General features: G+C 40.3%; 2 protein-coding genes across 3 annotated transcripts; both read left to right on the top strand.

Annotated features, from left to right (window-relative positions):
• Positions 1 to 586: 586 nt before the first annotated feature.
• fbxo21 (F-box protein 21) lies at positions 587 to 8,708 on the top strand. 2 transcript variants are annotated; one of them, XM_023276255.3, is made up of 12 exons: positions 587 to 833; positions 1,429 to 1,564; positions 1,772 to 1,866; positions 2,007 to 2,128; positions 2,272 to 2,418; positions 2,666 to 2,802; positions 2,896 to 3,032; positions 4,122 to 4,301; positions 4,668 to 4,800; positions 5,108 to 5,298; positions 5,399 to 5,556; positions 7,672 to 8,708. In XM_023276255.3, the coding sequence occupies exons 1-12, from the start codon at positions 610 to 612 to the stop codon at positions 7,911 to 7,913; spliced, it is 1,902 nt and encodes a 633-aa protein (XP_023132023.1). In that variant the 5' UTR covers positions 587 to 609; the 3' UTR covers positions 7,914 to 8,708. The 2 variants fall into 2 exon arrangements, with proteins under 2 accessions (XP_023132023.1, XP_023132022.1); XM_023276254.3 differs by having other exon boundaries at positions 1,757 to 1,866.
• A 199-nt stretch (positions 8,709 to 8,907) lies between these two features.
• Positions 8,908 to 22,380, top strand: tesca (tescalcin a). The gene is made up of 8 exons (XM_023276261.3): positions 8,908 to 9,067; positions 10,539 to 10,608; positions 12,221 to 12,301; positions 16,701 to 16,840; positions 19,829 to 19,890; positions 21,210 to 21,317; positions 21,407 to 21,454; positions 21,542 to 22,380. The coding sequence occupies exons 1-8, from the start codon at positions 9,007 to 9,009 to the stop codon at positions 21,632 to 21,634; spliced, it is 663 nt and encodes a 220-aa protein (XP_023132029.1). The 5' UTR covers positions 8,908 to 9,006; the 3' UTR covers positions 21,635 to 22,380.

The following is a 22,380-nucleotide window of genomic DNA, read 5'->3' as shown; positions in this document are numbered from 1 at the left end:
CTTTGCAGTTTCTTAAACCGCTGCAATTTTATTATCAATAAAAACAGAAACATCAACAACAATAAAAGTAAATCTTGTCCTATATAATTGTAATGTGCATATGGAAAATGGGATTCCATTTTTTCACAATTTTCTTACACTTGGAGGCAAAATGATTGACTAAAAAGCAACTAACAGAACTATTATTGTCTGTTAGTTTTCTGCCCTTTTTTGAATTCCAAAGCTGCCTCCAAAAATGCATTAAAGTGAAAGTGAGTTCAGCTACTTATTTCAGATTGCTCGCCTGAAAAAAGTCACTGATTATATGACACAAAACAAGCAATATGATATCAACTTGAGCATTTGGGAAAATGTGATGAAAATTTATCACTTTCTAAAACAGATTTTAGAGGCAAAATGACTTAAAAAGGCAATCAACAGAAATATCATTGTCAGTTTTCTGGACATAAAGTTTCCGAAGATCGTGAAGGTGACGCCGCTTCGCCTTGCCTCTTGTCCGAACAGCCAATCATAGCACACTACACGCCCGAAGCCCCGCCTCTAGCCCGGCCCCCTGCGCCATAAAGGGGCGGCTCCAAAGCAATGAGGTAATCGGGGTAAACAGTAAAGATGGCGACGTCGGTAGCCGGAGAGGAGCAACCGAGTCTAAATGGGATTATTTCCGAGCCCCAGACCAAAAAACTCACCGACCTGCCGACCGAGTTGCTCGAACACATCCTGTGCTTCCCTGTCCTCAAACATGTCGACGTTTGTAACGTTTCCTGCTGCTGCAAGCGGCTACACGACGTTTGCCACGGAAGGGGAAAGGTCTGGGGACACCAGTACAAACTCAGGTGCTGTGATTTGTTTTAGTAGTATTTCTGCGTAGCTTTGAGCTCTGTCGTTTTATTCAGTTGTATCTACCCATAGAAGTATTTTTATTCTTTGTTTATTTGCCTTGTTTGGCGCCTTGAATCGCTTCTTTTCTTCTTGAGGGTGGGTTCGTTTAATGCGAACTCACAGGCAGCTGTCAGTTGATGACATTCTGCTGATGCACCAAATTCATCGCTACGCCAGGACCAGTAGTGAGCCTTTATTCTGCAGACAGCTCTCAATCCTGCAAATCTTAGCGTTTAAATATGACACAAGCTGCAATTTCTGCTCTGTTTTAACTCCAGCATCCAAAAGCAGGCATGTGTGACCTTGAATGTTGGGGCTACGTGTAGCTTGTGAACTACAGGAGAGTGCAGCTACTGGCAAAGGCTAAGCCCTCCTCCTGACTCACTTGGCAGAGAGCTGCACTCTTTTTATTTTTTAGCAAAGAGGAAACCACGTCTGCAGCCAGAATGAGGAAAAAATAGATGGGATTTAGCATGTGCTGCTTGAGATAATAGGCTGCTAATCTGATGAGTGTTTCTGAAATAATAAATTTGCTGTTTTTGTCAACAGATGGCCAAGACTGCAGAGGTTTTACCGTCAGAATGAGAGCTGTGACTGGCTCAGAGAGTACAAAACGCGCCACAGAGTCGGTATACAAATACGAAGGACCGTGGAATCAATCTCGAAGAGGTTCTTCACAGAAGTTGTAAGTACACAGTAATGCAGAGAGGGATACATTCATTGAATAGATGCATTAGTTTCAACTTTTCCTCTGCAGATGCACCATTTCATGAAGAAAATATCACTGTTATCTGTGTGTGTGTGAGTGGTCTGTGTGTGGGTGCAAGAAAAAGTGTCTCTTCTTTGTTCCAAACTAACCCAGAGATCTGTAACTCAGCCTTGCGTTGGCCAGGTCCTGGGAGACAGCTTTGCAGAGATTGAGTCACTTGGGATGCCAGAGCACTTCTGTGAAGACGAGCTCCTCTTCATACTCAACTCAGACAAGAGGTGAGAGCAGCACACTTTCCACAAACTGCTAATAGGTTTGGATGTCGATCATGTTAATCCTTTCTGTGATTATGACACTCTTGATGCATTACATGGACTGTTTACTGTATGTCTGTGTTCTGTTTTCCACCCTTCATTAGGAAAAGCTTGACATTGAAGTACTATGCAAAGAAAATCCTTTACTTCCTGAGACAGCAGAACATCTTGAGGAGTCTGAAAACCTTCCTGGAGCAGCCTGCAGAGCAACAGTCAGCTTTAGAAGGTGAGGCACTCATCACTCACTGCGCATCATGCTGGCTAATGCATCAACACTTTTACACTTTAGTGTCTATTAATATGCTATTGTAATAAGAGCATGATTAAGCCATTTTGCTTTCCTCTTCTTGATGTTATCTGTCTCTGTAGGTGCTGTACTGGTGGATCAGTATTGTAACCCTCTGGCTGACATCACACTGGACAGCATATCAGCCCAGTTGGATGAGATCACAGAAAAAGTGAAGAAGATGCTGAGAATCAAGAACCCGTCTCACCCCAGCCTGCGCATCGCTCAAGGTGGGTTTTCACAAAAGTTGAAAAGAAAACAGCTGTTATATTTAGGATGTTTACGTTTCCCTCCAGCTATTCCCCCCCTCAACCAAGATTTGTCAACACCAGACACTTAAAGCCCCGAAGGCTCGGACTTCCACTTCCTCTGCAGTCAATAGCAGTAAATCTCTTGGGCAAAGATGTCAGCTACACAAAATCTATATATTGCTTTTCAGGCAAAGTTGTGATGAAAATTTTCTTGTGTGCTCTGTAGGTAACTGCTCTGTTGTGGAGGACTTTGAGCTCCAGAGGCAGGTGGTTTGTGCTCTAAACTCTGTCCTGTATGAGCAGCTTCAATACAAAGGCAATGAGTGTGACTACTACAACCCTCTCAACTCTTACATCCACCAGGTCAGCTTTTCAGGAAATTATGTGTCTCTAGCTTTTCAAATAATTTCCTAATGAGGTTCATTTTGGAATTTAACTCTTCCGTTTTCTATTCAGGTGCTACTACGCCGCACAGGCATTCCCATAAGCCTCTCTGTGCTCTACATGACGTTGGCACGCAAACTGGGTGTTCAGCTGGACCCTGTCAATTTTCCTAATCACTTCCTGCTGCGCTGGTGCCAGAAACCAAGAGGGTACAGCTTGAAATTCTAATCTTTTACATCCGTCTAAGCATTACCTATAATTCAAGCCATCATTCAAGTAGTTTGTTGCATTAGGACGATGGAAGCCAAGCATCTTGATGCAAGTTTTTAGTTTGCATATTTCCCATTAATCACATTAATTTTCACTGTCCTTTTAATTCTATATTTATTTTATTTGCTTGATAATGTGTTGTGTCTTCAGGAATGCACAAACCCTCTGCACAGGATTAGCAGGATTACATTGAATTCCAAAGCTGCTTAAGGCTTTTTGCTCTTTAAAATGTATACAGTATTTACCATGTTACTACTGTTCTACTAAGCTACCACTGACAGTAATTGAATTAAAGGAACTGACTTCTATCCCCTTGAGACATGTTTGCCTTATAACACAAATGTTATAAGGTGTCGGTTGCACAATAGAGATGCAAAATGTAGCTGCAATAATTAGAATGGACTTTTCAGAGGAGTGTCTTAAATACACTGCTGTGTCATCCAGACACACTTTCATCTATGTGCTAACATAACTGCACAAGGGTTTTCTAATCATCAATGAGCCTTTCAACACCATTAGCTAACACAATGTAGCATTAGAACACAGGAGTGATGGTTGCTGGAAATGTTCCTCTGTACCTCTATGGAGATATTCCATTAAAAATCAGCTGTTTCCAGCTAGAATAGTCATTTACCACATTAACAATGTCTACACTAGATTTATCATTCATTTAATGTTACCTTCAATGGGGGGAAAATGCATTTCTTTCAAAAATAAGAACATTTCTAAGTGACCCCAGACTTTTAAATGGTAGTGTATATGCCAGTGGGTTTTAAAAAACACCAAAATCTTCATAGGCAAACACGGAAACACACAGGAGCATGTACACACACATTTCCCAACATTCTCCACAGCAAAAATGACATGTTGCACTCAGGGAAAGTGAAACTATTTTCTTGGATTCTTAACAGTCCAAACTGCTTCTTCTTTATTTTTTTCCATTTCCTGGCAGTACATAGCTAAAGGTTTGTGCTGAATGTCTGTTGAATAGATGTTCATACTGGATTTATGAGGCTTTATCCTTGCAGGAGCGAAGACATCTATGACTTCGTCTACATCGATGCCTTTGGTAAAGGCAAGCAGCTGACGGCAAAGGAGTGCGAGTACCTCATTGGCCACCAGGTGACGGCAGATTACTACAGTGCCATCAGCACCACAGAGGTGCTGCTCAGGATGGTGGGGAACCTGCTTAACATCGGCAAGAGAGGGTAAGAGACACTGAACACCAGGTTGCTCATACTGCAGTCTCTTCCACAGAAGAGATGGATGGAGGCTGGTGGAGGAATGATAGATGGATGCAAATTTCTGTTGTGGGATTGGTTAATATTAAAGAAGTGATGGGTTTTTTTCCCCCACGAGAACTGCTTTTCCCCCCAAAGTAATACCATTTTAATTTAATTTAATCGTGTCATCCGACAAGACCAGAGAGTGCTTTCGAGCATCACCGAGATCAAAACAGTCTCGATAGTGGATAAATTATTAGAATACATTTGATAGCTGCCAGAATGAAATGAATAAATTAATGCAATCTTCTGTTTGACTTATATTACCTGCACTGTGTGGTTTCTTTTCAGGGAGGGCAATGAGAAATCCTACCAGCTGCTGAGGGACTCGCTGGACCTCTACCTCACTATCAACCCAGACAACGTGCAGTACTTGCTGCTGCAGGCACGCCTCTACTTCCACCTGGGAATCTGGCCAGAAAAGGTCAGAATACACAACTTGCTGTTAGGAAGAAATCAGATTGTTGCCCTGTCACAACAGTGCTGTTACACTGAAACTCTACCAGTGTTTGTGTAATCCTAATTATGTGTATAATGTTTTCTAGATTCTCAGATTGAATTTAGTTCACTTAGTATTAAATACCAGTCATTACAAAGCACTGACTGTTATGCTGCTTTTGCACAATAGTTTAATATGTAACACATTGTGCTGTTTGCATAGAACAGCTACAATCAGAGGTCACAAATTTCACCCAACCACACTGTGCATTGATGTTTGTCCTTGATCCCAGGTGCTGGACATCCTACAGCATATCCAGGCTTTGGATCCCTCCCAGCATGGGGCAGTGGGTTACTTGGTGCAGCACACGCTGGAGCACATCCAGCACAAGAAGCATCCAGTAACACCCGAGGTGAAGAGGCGAAGTTATCCGGAACACCTGGAGGTCCAGTATTCAGTCGGCCTTATTATGAAACACAAGAGGTAATTCCATGCTAAGATGTGAAATCCTTCCTGTAAAGATCCATCCTCTGTGGTCTTCATATGTTTGAGCATGTCTGTTTTGTTCCACCTCCCCCACCAGGTCAGGTTATAACTGCGTGATCTACGGCTGGGACCCTAAATGCACCATGAGCCAGGAGTGGATCACCACCATGAGGGTCCACCAGCTGTCCAATGGGGCTAACCAGCCTTTCTACAATGTCCTCGTACAGGACGGAACATGTCGCTACGCAGCACAGGGTATAAATCACGTCCATCAGCATGAATGATGCATGAAAATATTTTCTTACTGTATAACAAGTGTTTTGAGGTTGTGTGATGAACGAACATGTATGTGGCATATGGAAATTATCATCCTCCAGGTATCATCCAGTCATAAGTCAAGTGTGAAGTTAACATAAATGTCTGTTTAGTCTTACAATAAGGCAAATAAAGGAGAGCCATTTATGTGCACATGCATACTATTGTTGATTATTTGAGACAAAATCCAAATACATTCTATGCTATCAACACCAGCAACATTTCTTACTTATGTTTATTGTCTCTTTGATTTCATGAGCGTTGACAGTATCTTATTGTAAAAATAAAAAAAACACTAAGCTGAAAATATAATTTACTAGCTATAAAGAAACTGCTAGTTGGTAAGACCAGAAAACATAGCAGCAAATAGCAGATTTATGTATTTTTTTTTTCTATGTGATGTTCGTATCGTGTACTAAAATATGATGCGTTGATCCAGAAATAGTTCTGGTTAATGCACTAGTAAGACTGATCATTATCTGTGCTGTAAGTGAAGGGAAGCCTCACAACTTGTTTGAGAGAACACTTCACTGGTGCTGCATCACTTTTTTTTTTCTGTGAATTTTCTTTAAAGCCAGTCCCTAATAGCCTGACTCATATATTCCCTGTGCTTACTCACTCACTGCTGCTCGGTTTGCTGATGCTGCTGCACAGCTTTCATTGTTTGTACGTGTTATCTTTGTTCTCTGCACCACCTCAGCATTCACCTGCATGCTCTGGTCTCTACAAACCTTGAGGTGGATTTTTATTGATCAGTCTGTGCTTTTATCTGCTGCTCAGTCTGCTTTCCAGCAGCTGACACGGCATGAAGCTGTGATGCCAAAATAAGATGCATTTGACATTTTCTTGATAAGCTAAATATTTTAAAGTGCAACGTTGGATGTATGGATTTTTTGTACATACAATTGAGTTTCCAGTGACTCCTATAATGTTTAACTTCCTGTAATGGTATCATTGAAACACATGCATCTTTAGAACAAAAAGCCACCATGTGTTTTGGTTCCTTCTTAAATTAATTTAAGGGTCTTATTAAAATGTCTGCTGGGTCATAAGTATACAGACAGCAATGCTAATATTTGGTTAACTGTCACTTGGCCATTTTCACATTAGCTAGGCACTTTGGTAGCAGTCTACAAACTTCCAGCAAATTTCTGGTGGTATCTTTGAGCGCTGCTCTTGACAGATTTGGGGAGTACAGCTAAATTTGTAGACTTTCTGACATGAGCTTGTTTCTCCATCACACTCCACGGGTTCTTGATGGGGTTTAGGTCAGGACTTCAGTGAGACCAGTCTAAAATCTTAATTCTAGCCATTTCTTTACCACTTCTGATGTGTGTTAGGGGTCATTGTCTTGTTGGAACACCCAACTGCATCTAAGACTCAACCTTCTGGATAATAATTTCAGGTTTTCCTGAAGAATGTGGAGGTAATCGCCCTCCTTCGTTATTCAATTTACTTTGTGTAAAGCAACAGTTCCAGTGACAGCAAAACATCCCTAGAGCATGATACTGCCACCACCGTGCTTGACGGTATGTTCTTGGGATTAAAGGCCTCACCTTCTCTCATCCAAACATATTTCTGCTTATTGTGGCCAGATAGCTCTGTGTTTATTTAATCTGACCACAGAAATTTCCTCTAGAAGGCCTTTTCTTTGTTGGTGTGATCAGCACCAACCTTCAGTAGAGCCTTAAGGTGCTGCTTCTACAGGAAGTGCTGTTTATACATCACCAAAACTGATAATTATAGTTGCTGTATGTGTATTTTTGACCCTGCACATTTTGTCATATTTCCAGAAGACCTATAATAAATCTACAAAAGAACCAAAATGCATGTTTGTTGACGCACGCCTTTCAGTCATTTCATTCTAAGAAAATTCCAAGTTGTCATTGGAAACTCAAGGCTGCTGGAATATTTCGTTCAAAGCTGTATATTAATCATGGGTAGACAGTTTTGAATAAATTTCCTTTCTTCATCTCAGTTTCATGTTTGCACAATTATAGTTACATTATATACATTATTTCTTATCGGTCACACTTTTTTATTGTTGTTCCTCAGAAAACTTGGAGCCCCACTCAGCCCCCTTGGAAATTGGCCACCCGGAGGTGGGTCGCTACTTCTCCGAGTTCACTGACACCCACTACGTTGCCAATGAAGAACTGCAGACACGATACCCAGAGGACATGGATGAAACCCTGCGAACAGTTCAGGAGCTCTATCACAGACTGATGCCTGGCTCTGGGAACCAAGAGGAAGCTCCTGCCACAGACCAAAACAACCACCAAGCCATGTCCATGTAGCAAGTAGCTGTCTCCAGCGCTCTGCCAACCTGGGCCCACCACCTACTGGTCACCCATTCTCAATTCACAATCCACTTAGGTGCTGCTTTGCTGCATATATTCAAGACTAGGTGCTGTGTGTCAGAGTTTTGTTTTTGTTTTGTTTTTGTTTAAAGAAAAAAAGTATTGTTATTGTTGTTGCTATGATACACACATCCAAATACCACAATGTATTTGTTGCAAAAACAAAGTTCAAGCTAAGGAATGATGTGATGCTCATTGGTGGGGAGGACATCTTCACATCCAGGGACAAAGCTGAAAAAGTACTGAAACTCAGAATCGTAAGTATACACCTTTTAAAGAACAAAAGAGCATAGACTTAGACTAAACGGTTAAGTGGATGAGTGAATTCAGGATGAGTATCCAGGTGCTGTGGATCCCCCTTTGCATAAAACCAAGGAATGCTCCTTTACCCACAGCCCCCTGCATCCAGCACCAGTCTACAAAGCATATACCCTAAACCCCAGGTGCAGTGCCACAGAAAAGACTATAAACAAAACACTTTGTACATTGACTTTTACTTTTAATTCCCCATCTTTTAACCAAGTTTCATGCACTTACGAAAGTCTAACTTTCACATTTCTAGATATTTTTTTTCTGTATATTTACAAGCGAAATATGTAGAATGCCATGGCTCATCAGTGTCTTTAATGGAAAAAAAACTAGAGGAACCAATAAGGACACCAGTGACTTGAAACAGAAGTGACTCTGAGCTTTGAGGAAACTAAAAACAGAATAAAGCGTTTCAAGTTTTAATAGTTCCTCTCTGACTTCTTTTACTGACAAAATGAGTATATTCATTGCTTTATTGCTGTAATGCACAACGCTAACCACTATATACCGCAGAACACAGGAAATAGGAAGGCAGCAGATAATTTATCCATAAGATGTATAGATTTAGGACCTTGAGGATGCCAGATGTTTCCAGGCCGCCTGCAGCAGACTACAGTTGCACTGACCCGCCGATAGCAGCGCGATAAAGCCGCAGCAGCACAGGAAAGTTTATCCAGTCGAACCAGCTTGTGCGCCTTTACGCACCCGTGGAATAGCAGGGATGGGAGCTAAGCAGACGCGCTCCGCACAGAAGTACCAGGACTTGACTGACAAAACTGGATGTAAGTACGGAAAAGTTAATTAGGGACATTTATGGGGACTGTGTAACTTTTAAATTTAATGTTTGTGTTGAATGGTTCAGTTTTTGGCGAATTTGAGTCGTCTAGGAAACGAAAGGTGACAGGTAACTAGATCACCAACCACTGCACCAAAGTGAAGTATTTGTGTATTTATTAGTATTTAAATAATTGAGTGAAATGCTGCAGAGATCAGTATACGAGGTGAAATGAAATAATGTAAAACGCAACCCGGTGAACATTTTACGCATCAGTTCTTCTCACTCGGTAGTTTCTATTAAAGTATTTCTCCACATAAAGTACCCATGCTATGTGGGAGTTATCGTGACCTTTTACAATATTTGTTCCTGCATCTATTTATAGTGAAGGTACATTTACTTCTAGTAGTCTTTCTTTCTGAAACTTTGCAGTGAGTTAACAGAGGTGCCACAGGTTCAGCCAACTGCGTAAAACACCTTATCTGTCTTCGTACATTACTTTATGTAAATAAAAAAAAAGAGACGAAGAAGTGAAACAAAAAGTAGACAAACAACAGAAGTGAGAAACCTCTTTTTTTTCTAGCATAGGGAAGGATTGTGGTGTGAAACTTCTACAGTGGCATGCACAGTTTGGTCAACAAGGATAAACTTTGCAGCCTAGACTGAGCCCAGCTTTATTGATACTGTATTGCTGAGACTTTGAACGGTTTTACTGCTTCCCCATAGGTGAGGCTTTGGCCCAGTTTCTCTGTGGGCTCAGTTGAAGATTTTTTCTTTTTTTTTTATGGATTTAGTGTTCATTGTGGACTGTGTGATGAAATGTCCTATTGCTACAGGTGTGTACTTAATGGCGTAGCACAGATTGCATATCCTGTTTTTGTTTCTAATTGCTCCATGTAATTGAGGTCAGTGGTGGTAAATCTGCAACTGCTGATCTTGCATACGTAATAATAGTCACACCACCCATTCTGACAAACAAACTTGTTTCTGTATGAGGCAATAGTCTGCAGTCAGAGTTTCTACTGCAAACATCCATTTAACTGCCCCTGACAACAGGAAAAGATGTGATAATAAACACGCATGTTTACAGAAATGATTCAAAATGTCAAACCCATCTTTATACAGGACCAGACAGAACCAGATTATGATGTTTGAACCTTCCAGTATGTGGCTGCTAGTCCACACAGTGAGTTAATGATTCAAGGAAGTATTTGAAATGGCATAAAAAGGTATGTTTGCTTTGCCATTAGGCTGATAGCAGAGTTGCACCTGATGGGTTTAATTAAAACAGTCTATGGCAATTAACAGAAACTTCAGAAAAATGTCTCTGTACCTCTTATTGTGAATAAGCATTTGTTTACTTCTGGACATCCCTGAAAAAACAGGTGAAGGATTGCAGGAGGCCTGTTGATGGATGAGGACTAATTATAGGTGGATCTCTGACGTAAGTTCATGTTGTTGTTTATGCTTCTTTTCAGTTTCACCGGAGCAAATCAAAAACCTTCACAAAAGATTTCAGCAGCTGAGTGACAATGAAGAGACAATAAGGTAAAATTTTAAGAATAAACCTGCACTCGTGTGGGATAAACATTTACTGATCGGCTTGCATGTGGCTTTAATGGAGACTTTCCAGTCTTTGGCAGCTAAAGATGTAACATTAGTGTCCAGCATAGTGGCTGGAGAGGATTGTGGGTATTTATGGTATGTCTGGCTCAGGCACAAACAAGTAACGTGTTGACACACACAGGGTGAATTACTGCTAATGCAGACACATTAGGCAAATATAATATGTTGATGCATCAGGAACATAGAGCCGACACACACTATCATTCAGTGTAAATATAATATTGCCACAGTAGCTTGCTGGTAGTGAAAAGCCATATGTTCTTTCTAAAACAAAACAAAACAAAAAAAACAGGGAACAATTGTTTTACAGTTCTTTCTCCTGTCAGTTTACCTTTAGACAAAGATATTGTTCACTCTACTTCTCATATGTAATGTCTAGGATTACTTAAAAGTGCAAATACATGCTGACACTGTACAGTAGTTCTTGGTCTTTTGTTGTTTTCATTATACTTGGTGCCATTGGGCGATATCATACGTTCTTTTAGGATTGCCTTCCATTGTTATGCGGATGACCTGCAACTGTATGCACTGATTACTGTAGACAGTTGTGCAGATATATTGAAACTTCAGGTCTGTCTGGCTGCTGTGAAGAGCTGGCTGGCAGCAAACTTCTTATGTTCAAATTCAGAAAAGACTGAGATGATGGTGATTGGTTCAGACAGACTAAATCATCTGAACAATAATGCTGTCTGGACCTTAGATGACGGCATCATTCAGTGCAAGGACACTGTTAAAAACCTTGGTGTGATCTTTGATCAGTCTCTTAGATTTGTCTCCCACATACGAGAGGTGACAAAAATAGCTTTCTTCCATCTTAGGAGGATTGCTAACATTCGGTCTTTCTCTTGAGGTTCTTATCCATTCATTTGTGATTTCTAGATTGGATTATTGTAATGCTCTTCTGTCTGTCTTGCCTAAGAGGAGCTTTCATAGCCTACAGATGGTTCAGAATGTGGCAGCCCGCATTCTGACTGGAACAAAGAAATATGATCATATCTCACCAGTGTTAGTCTCACTCCATTGGCTCCCAGTTCATGTTAGAGCTGATTTTAAGATACTTCTTTTAACACATAAAGCTGTAAATGGCATTGGGCCATCATATTTAAAGGAGCTGGTAGTCCCATATAAACCAGCAGGGACAGGTCTGCTGACTGTCCCTAGAGTTAAGAAGAAGACAGTCGGTGCGCAGGCTTTTTATTGCCATGCACCATCTTTATGGAATGCTCTTCCCTCTGACATTCGGCAAGCTTGCTCAGTAGAGGTGTTCAGAGCAAAGCTAAAGACCCACTTGTTCTCTGCTGTATATGAATCCTAACTGTGAGGTACTGTGTCTTCTTAGATATTGTTCTTATCAGTTTTATTGTTGTTGTTATTGTGTCTTCTTAGCCATTGTTTTTATCTGTTATCATTTTATTGTATTTTATGTGTTGCTTGCTCTGTAAAGTACTTTGATTTGAAAATGCTATATAAATAAAGTTATTATTATTAGTAGTATCTGTTTTATGATAATGGCTCTTCTCTTGTTGCTCTGTAGCCGAGAAAACTTGGAAAAAATACCGGCCCTTGCCAACAACCCAATCAGAAAGCAAATTATTGACGCCTTCTTCGATAAAAGGTGGGTACAATCAGTTTACATTCCGTCTGTTGTCCGTATGGCTAATGGCCTTTTCACTTAATATTACTGGAACACTTTCCAAACTAAACCCGTTTATTATGCGATCAGTCAAAAGCTGACACCTTCTAACTTCCATACTTACCAAAGGTCAGCCTGTCCAAACAGTGACATTTACCATCCTACATGTAAAGTAAATATTAAATGTAAGATATCGGCCTTTATCTACTGTCGACACAATGGAGGTTTGTTGTCTTGACTGGAGGAAACGTACGGAAACAATAGCTGTAAAAGCAGCAATAAAATTCCCTCTATGCTCTACGTGTTGAATTACGATTTCATTACTGTGAATGAAATCCTCAAATAAAGGACTAGTTTGTCCTCTTGGGAAATAATGATTTGCGAACTGATTGATACCACTCTGCTGATACCACAGCTGATTGTGGTAAGTTACATGTAGGAATCAGATGTGCAGTATACAAAAAAAAAAGAGTGCACCCCAGTGAAGAAGATTCAAAACTGTATGACCTTACAATATTTGTATCACTTCTAAGTACAAGTACAGTTTAGATTTACTGTAGTAAAAATACAGGTTCCACAGTAGGAACTTGATTCAATAAAAATGAGTACAACTTTCATTGCCAATTTAATTGAGAATCAAATCTTTTATTTTTCCAATATGTTAATTTAAACACAAGACACTTGTGCCCCAAACAAAGAGGATGTGCACTCAATGAAAGACCTAGGATCCTGACTCATCACTATACACAACAGTGAGCAGTGATTCCTAACACATCTCTGGGGGTCATCAGGTGCAAACCTCCCTTTGACGCCGTTTCACCTGTTTAGTCCCACAACACCTCCAGGAGGCTAGGAGGTGAACTCTGGCGTCCCAGATTCACCCCCTTAGTGCCAGTTCACACTGCACCTACACAATCCAAGCAGCACTGCCACGTTCAACTGACCCAGGCCTGTTTAGGAGATGCTCCAGGTAGTGACCAGTGCCGATGCTACCAGTTAGCTAGTGCAAGCTAACTGCTCATTGCTAATGCTACCAATCCAAACAGCACTGTCACGTTCAACTGACCCAGGCCCATTTAGGAGATGCTCCAGGTAGTGACCAGATGCTACCAGTTAGCTAGTGCAAGATGCTGAATACCTAGTGCCAACTGCTTAAAAAAGAACAAAAAAAAAGAAACATAAAGGCAAGGAAACTATACTTCCAACCCCTCCAAACTCCTCTAAATGCTAATGCTAGCTGCGAGACTACAACCATGTCCAAAGCAAACTTATCATTGACAAAGATACGATACAAGCCAGCCAAACTTGCTAGTGCTACATGCTAATGCCAATTGCTAAGATACATCATTACTTCAGCCAAGCTCACCACAGACAGAGACTATACAAGCAGACTTCATCTAGGATGCAAGTACCAATTGCTAACTGCTCATTGCTAATGCTGCCTAACAAGAAAACCGACAAACAAAAGAAAAAGACACAGCCACTGCCTTACACCACAGCCTTACCTGAGATGGCCACATGGTCCCAGGGAGACTCTAACAGGCCACTCCCCCACCTTATCTACACTTCCTCTTCCTGGATCTCTGCCCATTGGGGGAGGTAAAAGAGGGCGGGGAAAGCAGTGAAGGAGAGGGTTCCTAAAAAATGCTAAACTTGCACGTTTTCTTCTTTCTCTTCTCCCTAAGGTGTTCTGCCCTTCTGAGTACCGCTAACCTGCTTCTCAGTTCCTCCTGCAACACATTAATTCCCTCCCTTTCTTCTTCTGATGCCTTCCTCCACTGCTTCCTTAACTGCCTCCTTTCCTTTACTAGCCTTTCTATTTCTCTTTGGTGCCTAGACCTGCCTACCTGCACCCTCTCACCTCTGCTTTTAACAAGCACCCCAAATCTTTCTAAACCATACGAGTAGATCGTATCTCCCATCTTTTCTAATCTTGTCACCGCATCTCCTCTAAGCCTGTTTAATATGCCTGACAGGTCTGTTAACTGTCTCCCACTCTTTACTATCATTTGCCCTCAGCCACCTAACTCTAGCCTTCTGCTCCATGCTTCTCTCCTTGGCTGACCTGTTGACCTCATCATCAACTGGATCCCCTCTTCCTACCGCCTCCTCCTCTGGGATAGTGTTGCTGATATCCTGCAAACTGTGGGTTTCTACCTGTTCCTGGACTTCACCTGACTGACTCGACTGACTTCTCAAGAAATACTGGTTGATGCGGCCACTCTGCCCTTCCACCACTAAACACTTCCTCTTTCCCTGATGAGTTCTAAGGCCTCTGATTGATGTTATTTTCTGCCAGCCACAAGGACAAACTCGCAGCTTCTTATCCACTGCTGCACAACTTTATATTTGATTAATCCAATTTTTTTTGGTGACAAACCCAATCCCCCTTGACATGGAGGGTACTACTGTTGCACAAATTACAAATTGGAGAGATGTTCTGCTATTTTTTTTCCAGCTGCTCCTTACTGGAGGGGTTGAGTTGCTTTACCTTTGTCTTTAAAATACCCCCAAAGATGCTGTACTGGATTCAAGTCAGGTGACACACTTGGACATAGCTTTCACTTTTTTCCTCCTTAGAAACTTTTGTGTGACTTTAAGCTTTGGATCACTTCCATGCTGGAATATTCCACTTCTGTCAAGTTTCTGCAGACTGGGAGTCATCCTATCAGCCAGTATTTTTGGTATATCCACAGGCATTCATGAAGCTAACTATAAACGTCATCTCTCCCCAACACTTTTTACACTCATGCATCCCCACATCACCACATTCCATCCTCCATGCTTCACTGTCAGGACTATGCTCTCCTGTGGTAGTCCTGACCAGGTTCACAGCAAACATGCTGGACTCCATCTAAGCTGAAGAAATTTAACTTGACCATCACTGGCCAAAGAGTGTGTTCCCAGTATTCATGAGGCTTTTTTCATGTCCTTTAGTTTAATTGTCATTTCATAACAAACAAGCATTCAAGCTTTTCTTGACTGCTGTTCGGAGGTTGGCATTATGATCAGTCCTTCATACTTTCTGAGCATCACAGAAACATTGATTTCTACTGATGACCCGGGTGCCAAATCTGAAGCATTTGCTCATCTGTTTTTTTTTTAGAGCTATATTGTGCAAATAATGCTTCTTCTGTTTGTGTGCTAATATGAGGCCACTGCAGCTCTGATTAGTGGTATTATGGCTTCTTCTATACCTCTTGATTACTGGTGCATCAGTGTTTCCATGGACTGTTAGTTGGTTCTATATCCTTTTCTAGTTTTCTGAGGTGAAACAATCAGATTTTTCAGTTCCTCTGACAGTTCTTTTTGCATGTGGAGCCATGCTGCAGACATGCATATAGACAGGGAACATAGGTCCAAAACTGAGCAAGTTCTGGTGTTTGAAGGACATTTTATAACTATACTGATGCAGTTAGGATAATTGGAAATTACTAGTAATTTCAAACTTGTGTCTCAGTGATCACAACTTACTTGAGTTCCTCCTTTGTATTTTCAATATAGTCTTTCAAAAGGGTTTGGTTTTGATTGTTTATTAGTTAAAACACTCCACTTGCTAATTTATAAATGATATTCCATGGAGGTGTACTCACTTCTGTTGTATACCGTAGGAGGGGTTTTATTACTTTACAGTCTAAAGGTATTTGTTTCCCCACGTACTGAATTTGTGCAGTGAGTCACCCTTACTTTTATTGTTAAGTTGTATTTGTTGTTATTGCATTGTTACTATGAATAAGGTTAGCATTAGACATAAGAGGAGAGTTACGATGCATTAACTCTTAAGAATGTTCATCAAACTCTCAAGTGTTGTATTTGTTCGGAACAATGAGCTATAGAAAATATCTAATGCATGTGGTTTCTAGCTTTATCCTCACGAACTGCAGAGTTAAACAAAATATGTAATCCGTCCTTTAACAAGATGAAACAATATTAAAAGTGAGGGTTTCATTGCTCGTTGTTGACATTTTAAAGCCAGTTCATCATTCTTTGGAAAGTGCGAATACAACAAAACAAGCCACAATGTGGACTGTCCAATGAAAAAGTCATCTGAGAGCACAGAGACTTCTGCTCACAAGCAGACAAGCATGTGCAGAAGTGGAACAGAAGGAACCAAAAACATACATCAAAGAGCTTTTTCACTTTCCGTTTTGGTTTGGACTGTTGCAAATTACATTCTAGGGCTATGATTGCATCTATTAAATCAGATGATGGAAGTTCATATTTCCTGGATTTAAGGCATTTCTTGAAAAATGCACAGGATGCATTAGATACAGTTGGTCTATTTACAGCTTGGGGGAAATACTGGTGTGCATGTAGATCTCTGTAAAGCAATATTGACTCAATTTTCCCTAAATGTTGATTTCTTTTGACTGTGACCCAGGAACCAGCATCAGAATGAGGTAGGCGCCTTCCAGGAGATTGGCTTCGAGCAGTTCCTCATGGTCATGTCCCACTTCCGGCCTCCAACTTTGAAAACGACAGAAGAAGAGAGGGAGGCTATGAGAAAAGAGAAGCTTCGCTGTAAGTAACTTTCCACCATTTCTTAATACGACACTACATGTAGCGCAGCGTTTTAGTCCCAAAATACCAGGAATAAAATGCATCACTCTCCGAGATGACAAATCCTCAACATTATTCTCAAATTTCAATCACCACCAGCCTGATATAAAGAGTGTGTTGACTGCATGTCAGCTATTACACTGGAGAAGCTCATAAGTATTCATGACTTGGCTGGGAACATGGCCAGGACAGCCGCTTTACAACCACGACTGTCACAAGTAGAATGAGAAGATTTGTAGCTACAAGGCTGGGACTCACATTAAGCGACAGATATCTCTATAACATTTGTTAATAATCCATTTGTTGATCCATGCCAGGAAGTGTTTCACAATGAAGCTTGGTAGTTTACATTTTTGGTCTATCTTCCTCCCCTCAAAGCTGCCTTGTGTAATTTATGACCTACATTTCCCAGAATTTCCATTACAAACTGTTGAAGTTGTTGATTTCAGGCAAAAGTGTGTAAAAGGGCATCACTTGGTTGGGTCACATGTTGAAGTGGTAACAAAACAAATCTGTAATTGTGAAGATGCATACTATCCCATGAGTAACTCAAAAACTGAAAATGATAGTGGCCTGGAGAAAATATATTTTGTGTTTTGGCCTTTATTTCTGAGAGTTCTGCATTGAAACTTAACCCAAGATTCCCTCTTTTAAAAACAAACCTGACATTGTGCACATCCCTGAGTGAGACATGTTGTTTCAAGTTAACCCTTGTACACGCAAATTGAAGAACGTTAATGTCAAAGAAAATTATGGAGGCCACGATGTAAACTTTTGCCCAGGTGTCTCATGGGAGCTCACCGAGTGTCTCTAATCGTAGCAACGGTCCGTCCTCAAATCGCAAAATATCTTCAGCAGAACCGGATTCTGGTCTTTTTCAACAGAAATTCTCTTTTGCTCTATTTTCCTTTTTATTTTTAGTTGTATTATGTGAGGGCTGTGAGGTGCACTTCACCACGGGCAGATTTTTGGAGGTGTAACGGAGCATGATACTGAGTGAGCTGAAAGGGATAGGTGCATACCGATGTGTGGTTTAGTCTGTTGATTTGATCCACAGGTCAGTGGGTGTGAAGGATATTGCACTTTAATATTCTGACTGACACAACAAAAAAATATTAGACACTGTTGTAATGTCTGTTGTGAACAAACATCCAGTATCATACAGAAAGATGATCCTTACAGCTCTGTAAATCATACACTTTAAAGTTTTCTTCTGTATGAAAGTAATCATGTGATTTATGGTCAACCATTAGGGATCAACCTATATGGGTTTTTGTTTGTTTTTTGTTTGCCAAGAAAGGCCAATAACTGATATTTGGGCCCGACATATATTAAATGTAATGTTTTAACAGCATGAATCTATCGTTCATACCTAGGCTTCTTCATTAATAAGGGTGACTATAACTGAAAATGTAACACAGAAATAAAAGTGATTAAATTAGGACGCTCTCCTCTGTTTATGTGGTCAGTTTGTCTCCTGCAGTTACGTCTACTGCTCTATCTTCTTAATCTTTCACTGTTTTATCACTTTTATCGCCCACTGAGGTCCATATCTGAAAGAATAATTATTTATTGTTTTATAGACTCTGTTTCAGGATCATTTGTTACTACCTTCTAACTTAGCCACTAGCCATTAGCACAGCCTTAATCACTGGGAGAGAAGCTAATTTCATGGTTTGTGGCAACGGCTTGGGTTTCTTGTTCAGTTGTTGCTGCTCAAGAGACAATTCTGAGACCTCAGTGACGACAGACACAAAGAGGAAGCTGCATCAGGCCTGCAGTAGTGCATTTAAATGATCAATAATCGGTCAACAAAAATACTGATAATCAGCCAGGCTGATAACTGGTCTGTCCCTATCAGCCATTGATGTACTGCAGCTAAAAAGTTCAGATCTATTTCTCTTGGCATACTTGCCGAATTTTTCAATTTGCCAAAATGTGAGCAAATGTAAGCTCAAGAACTACAGCCCATCACCAATTAGCAACGTTACTTCAGCTGTTTTAGAAGTATAAATAATAGAAAAATCTACCTTTTTCATATTCAGAGTGAGTGTTGCAGTGCCACACTTTATAACCCTCTTGTCTAATAATGTGTTTCCTCAGAAAAAGGAAATGTGCTTGATAAGTGACACATAGATTAATGTGACTGTATAGTCTTGTAACTTCCTTTTAGAATAAATGGATTTCAAGATTACAAGAGCACAAAAGTGGAGTACTCTCCAGGGTATGAATGAATCAGAAAGTTGCTCGCTTTCTTGTTAAATTTTTTTTAGTAATGTGAGTTTTAACTAACATTTCTTAAAAGTTTAAATATTTTTATTTTATGCTCTCCCTTGGGGTGAAGCAAGGTGGTCACACTGCCAACACAATTTTTTCAAGAAATGCATTACGACACCGAACCTGAAGCACAAGAGTTTTGATAAGGTAGATCATTGCCACCAGAAAATGTGTTTGTCTTCTATCTGAAGATAGATTGTGTCCAGTTCTGTTGTGCTTCTCACACACACACACACACACACATACACCATTTACCTGAATGTGTTTTGCTGCTTACTTCCCAAATATTTTATGTCTTTCAATACTATCACAGTGATAAATTTCTACCTCAGGAATTTAATGAAAAAAGAAAATTTGACATCAAATATCGATGTGCGTTGCCCAAGGAAACACTTTTTTTCCCCTTTGCTGGTGCTGTAGGACGGTTAAACATTTCTCATGGGACTGAATATTGTAAGTGGCACTGCCATTGCAAAAAGTGACATTGTGGCAGCGGTGTTTCTGATATGGCTTGAAGGATCTGCCTTGCTATAGTGCTCTTATCTCCACATCAAATAAACAGTCTTGTAATCAAAACTTCCTCTGACCCATTAGTAAAAGCCTGTGACTGGATGATGGAAATTTCCTTAGAAGGCAGACCAACCACTTATTATTTCTTTTCTGTCTTTTCAGTCCTGTTCAACATGCATGACACAGACAACGATGGCACAATTACCCTGGAGGAGTACAGGAAGGTAAAAAATCAACCGCGATCGTGTGCTTTGTCACACTTAAACAGCATCAAGTTGTGTCTAATAAAGAATTATTTTAAATTGTTTTAAGTATTGCAGTGGAATACGCAGGCTTGCAGTAGTGTCCCATCCCCTGCTTTCAGTTTAGGCTCTATGCATTTGGATTCTTTGCCCAAATTAACCCCTGCTGTACAGAACATGACAACTATCAATGTAAGCAGGGTTAAAATGAAAGCAGATCTTAACCTTAAGAACAGCAGTGTGACAAAAATATCTCAAGGCATAGCTTTAGCCAACATTTTCCGTTTTTTCTTGGTAGTAGGATTTCCCAAAATAACTGAAGACTGACTTTGAGTCAGGAACTTTCAGAAAAACTGGTTTCCCAATTATTTGATGCATGTCATGCTTGCATTGGATCACTTTTTAAAACATTAAAAAGCGAGAGCTGACCATTTAATCTGCCGAAGGCAAGTTTGAAGTCACTGCAAACAAAAGAGAAAATATTTTAAAAGCCATGTACAGTTAGGTCCATAAATATTTGGACAGGGATGCATTTTTTTAAAAATACTTTTGCCCCTGTACACCTTTGTGATGGTTTTGAAATGAAGCAGTCATGATGTGATTGACCTAATTAAAAGGGTTAAGGTTTTTCATCAGCCACTTAAACAAAAAGCAGCCACACAAGGATTCGTTTGACATGCTAATGAGTTTTGAACCAGCTCTTACAGTATTCTTTAGGTTGGGAGAGTTTAAAGTTGTGAAAACGCGGGTGTGTAGGGGTTGAATGGATCTAAACACGAATTACATTTTTGACCTCATTAAAGTAACACCGGCAACCAACCAATGAGAAATTGGTCAAATGAGAGCACATTGACCGACCAGTCGACCTGCAGACTACATCCCTACGAATTACGACTGCAGCTATTGATCATTTTAGTAATCAAGTATTCTATCGATTATTCTGGCGATTCATTGAGTAATCAGATTCTGTGCTTGGCATGTGCATTACAGCATCAAAAGCGGAAGTGCAATGGAAATAACCAGACATCTGCGATGTATTGTAAATATATATATTGCCTCAAGGAATTTCAGTCATCAAATTACTCCAATTACTAGAGGAATCGTTTCAGCCCTTCTACAAATAACCAAAACCAATCGATTAGCTAAACAAACCCTTACTTGATACATGAGAATTTAAGTAAAAATGTTTCTTACCTCTTGCTGTCACCGTGTCAGGTTGTCTCTTGTGGCTCCAACACGGATGCAGTTTAAACCCCAGTGTGGATTTAAAGACTCCTAATGTTGTTCTGCTCTCATCCAAGGTAGTAGAGGAGCTTCTGTCAAAGAGCGGAGCCATCGGCCTGGAGGCTGCCAAGGCGATAGCAGATGCTGCCATGCTGGAGGTGGCGAGCACAAATGTTCCCCACATGGTAACAGAACTTAGCAACACTAACCCGTCAAAATAAGATCTCACAGTGGCAGCAAAGCAACACAGTCATTTGTCTTTTGATCCTTCCAGGCTCCAGATGATTTCTACGAAGGAATTACGTTTGAGCATTTTGAACAGGTTTGCACTTTTCCAACTTCAACTTTTCCAAAAATATGAATAGAATCTGTCAGGTCGGTATATCTGTATTTTGTTTTCTGCCCACAGATTTTAAAAGGCCTTGAAATGGAGTCCAGGATGCACATTCGCTTCTTGGATGTGGACACGATGACAATGCGCTGTGGGAAATCGAAATCTTGAAAGAGTTGAAATGTTTATGTTGCTGCTGTTTTTAGCAGAACCTCTCCAGTCCTTAAAAGGAATTAAAACAAACCCTTTCTGATATGCACTAAAGTATTTTTGGACAAGGGGGAATGAATTATAGATTTAACACTATACTCTAAGTATGTTTTTATACGGATTATTAAGACTGTGTGCTGCTCGTACATCTGAAGACTTGACTAGAAGCTGGAAACAGTCAAAGTATGTTTCTTTCTGTAGTTCTTAAAGAGTTCAGTTTCAGAATGTTTTCTAATCTGTTTTCAACTTTTGTCGCATATTTCAGAGAGATTTGTTCCCCGTTATTGGTCCAACATCTCTTACCTTTAATGAAACTTCCAACTGTCACACGTTCTTCTCTGCGTTCTCCAGCTGTTCTACAAATTCCCAGCCTGTAATATGAAGGATTCTTTGTGCTTTGGTCCAAAGGTTCACATTTGATGAAGTCAGTCCTGCTCAGTGGCTACTCTGACATTCATGGTTCATCTATCATGGCGAACATCCAAAACACGAGACTGCAGGCACATACCATTCCTCTGCAGCTCCAGAATAGTTCCACATTTCATTAGTGTGTTCCTCAGACTCAGATCAGTGTAACCAGCCACTGCTGCTCTACTATGAAAAGCCACTGTGTCTTGAACACTAATTACTTAATTAGAAACTCTACTAACTTGTCACTGAATTATGTTAATGAACAAAATAAATCTGGGACATTATGATAAAAGAAA

The sequence above is a fragment of the Amphiprion ocellaris genome, chromosome 6, assembly GCF_022539595.1.
Source record: "Amphiprion ocellaris isolate individual 3 ecotype Okinawa chromosome 6, ASM2253959v1, whole genome shotgun sequence".
NCBI classification, from domain to species: Eukaryota; Metazoa; Chordata; class Actinopteri; family Pomacentridae; genus Amphiprion; species Amphiprion ocellaris.
Note: the sequence above shows the minus strand (reverse complement) of the source record. Positions and strands in the feature narration are given on the sequence as shown.

Bases quoted from the DNA above. Each gene is read 5' to 3' on its own strand.
- fbxo21 (XM_023276254.3), top strand. From the start codon at position 610: ATGGCGACGTCGGTAGCCGGAGAGGAGCAACCGAGTCTAAATGGGATT. The intron at 2,419-2,665 runs GTGGGTTTTCAC...TGTGCTCTGTAG, and splicing joins CAGCCTGCGCATCGCTCAAG to GTAACTGCTCTGTTGTGGAG. The intron at 4,302-4,667 runs GTAAGAGACACT...GTTTCTTTTCAG, and splicing joins CTTAACATCGGCAAGAGAGG to GGAGGGCAATGAGAAATCCT.
- tesca (XM_023276261.3), top strand. From the start codon at position 9,007: ATGGGAGCTAAGCAGACGCGCTCCGCACAGAAGTACCAGGACTTGACT. The intron at 10,609-12,220 runs GTAAAATTTTAA...GTTGCTCTGTAG, and splicing joins GACAATGAAGAGACAATAAG to CCGAGAAAACTTGGAAAAAA. The intron at 19,891-21,209 runs GTAAAAAATCAA...CTCTCATCCAAG, and splicing joins CCCTGGAGGAGTACAGGAAG to GTAGTAGAGGAGCTTCTGTC.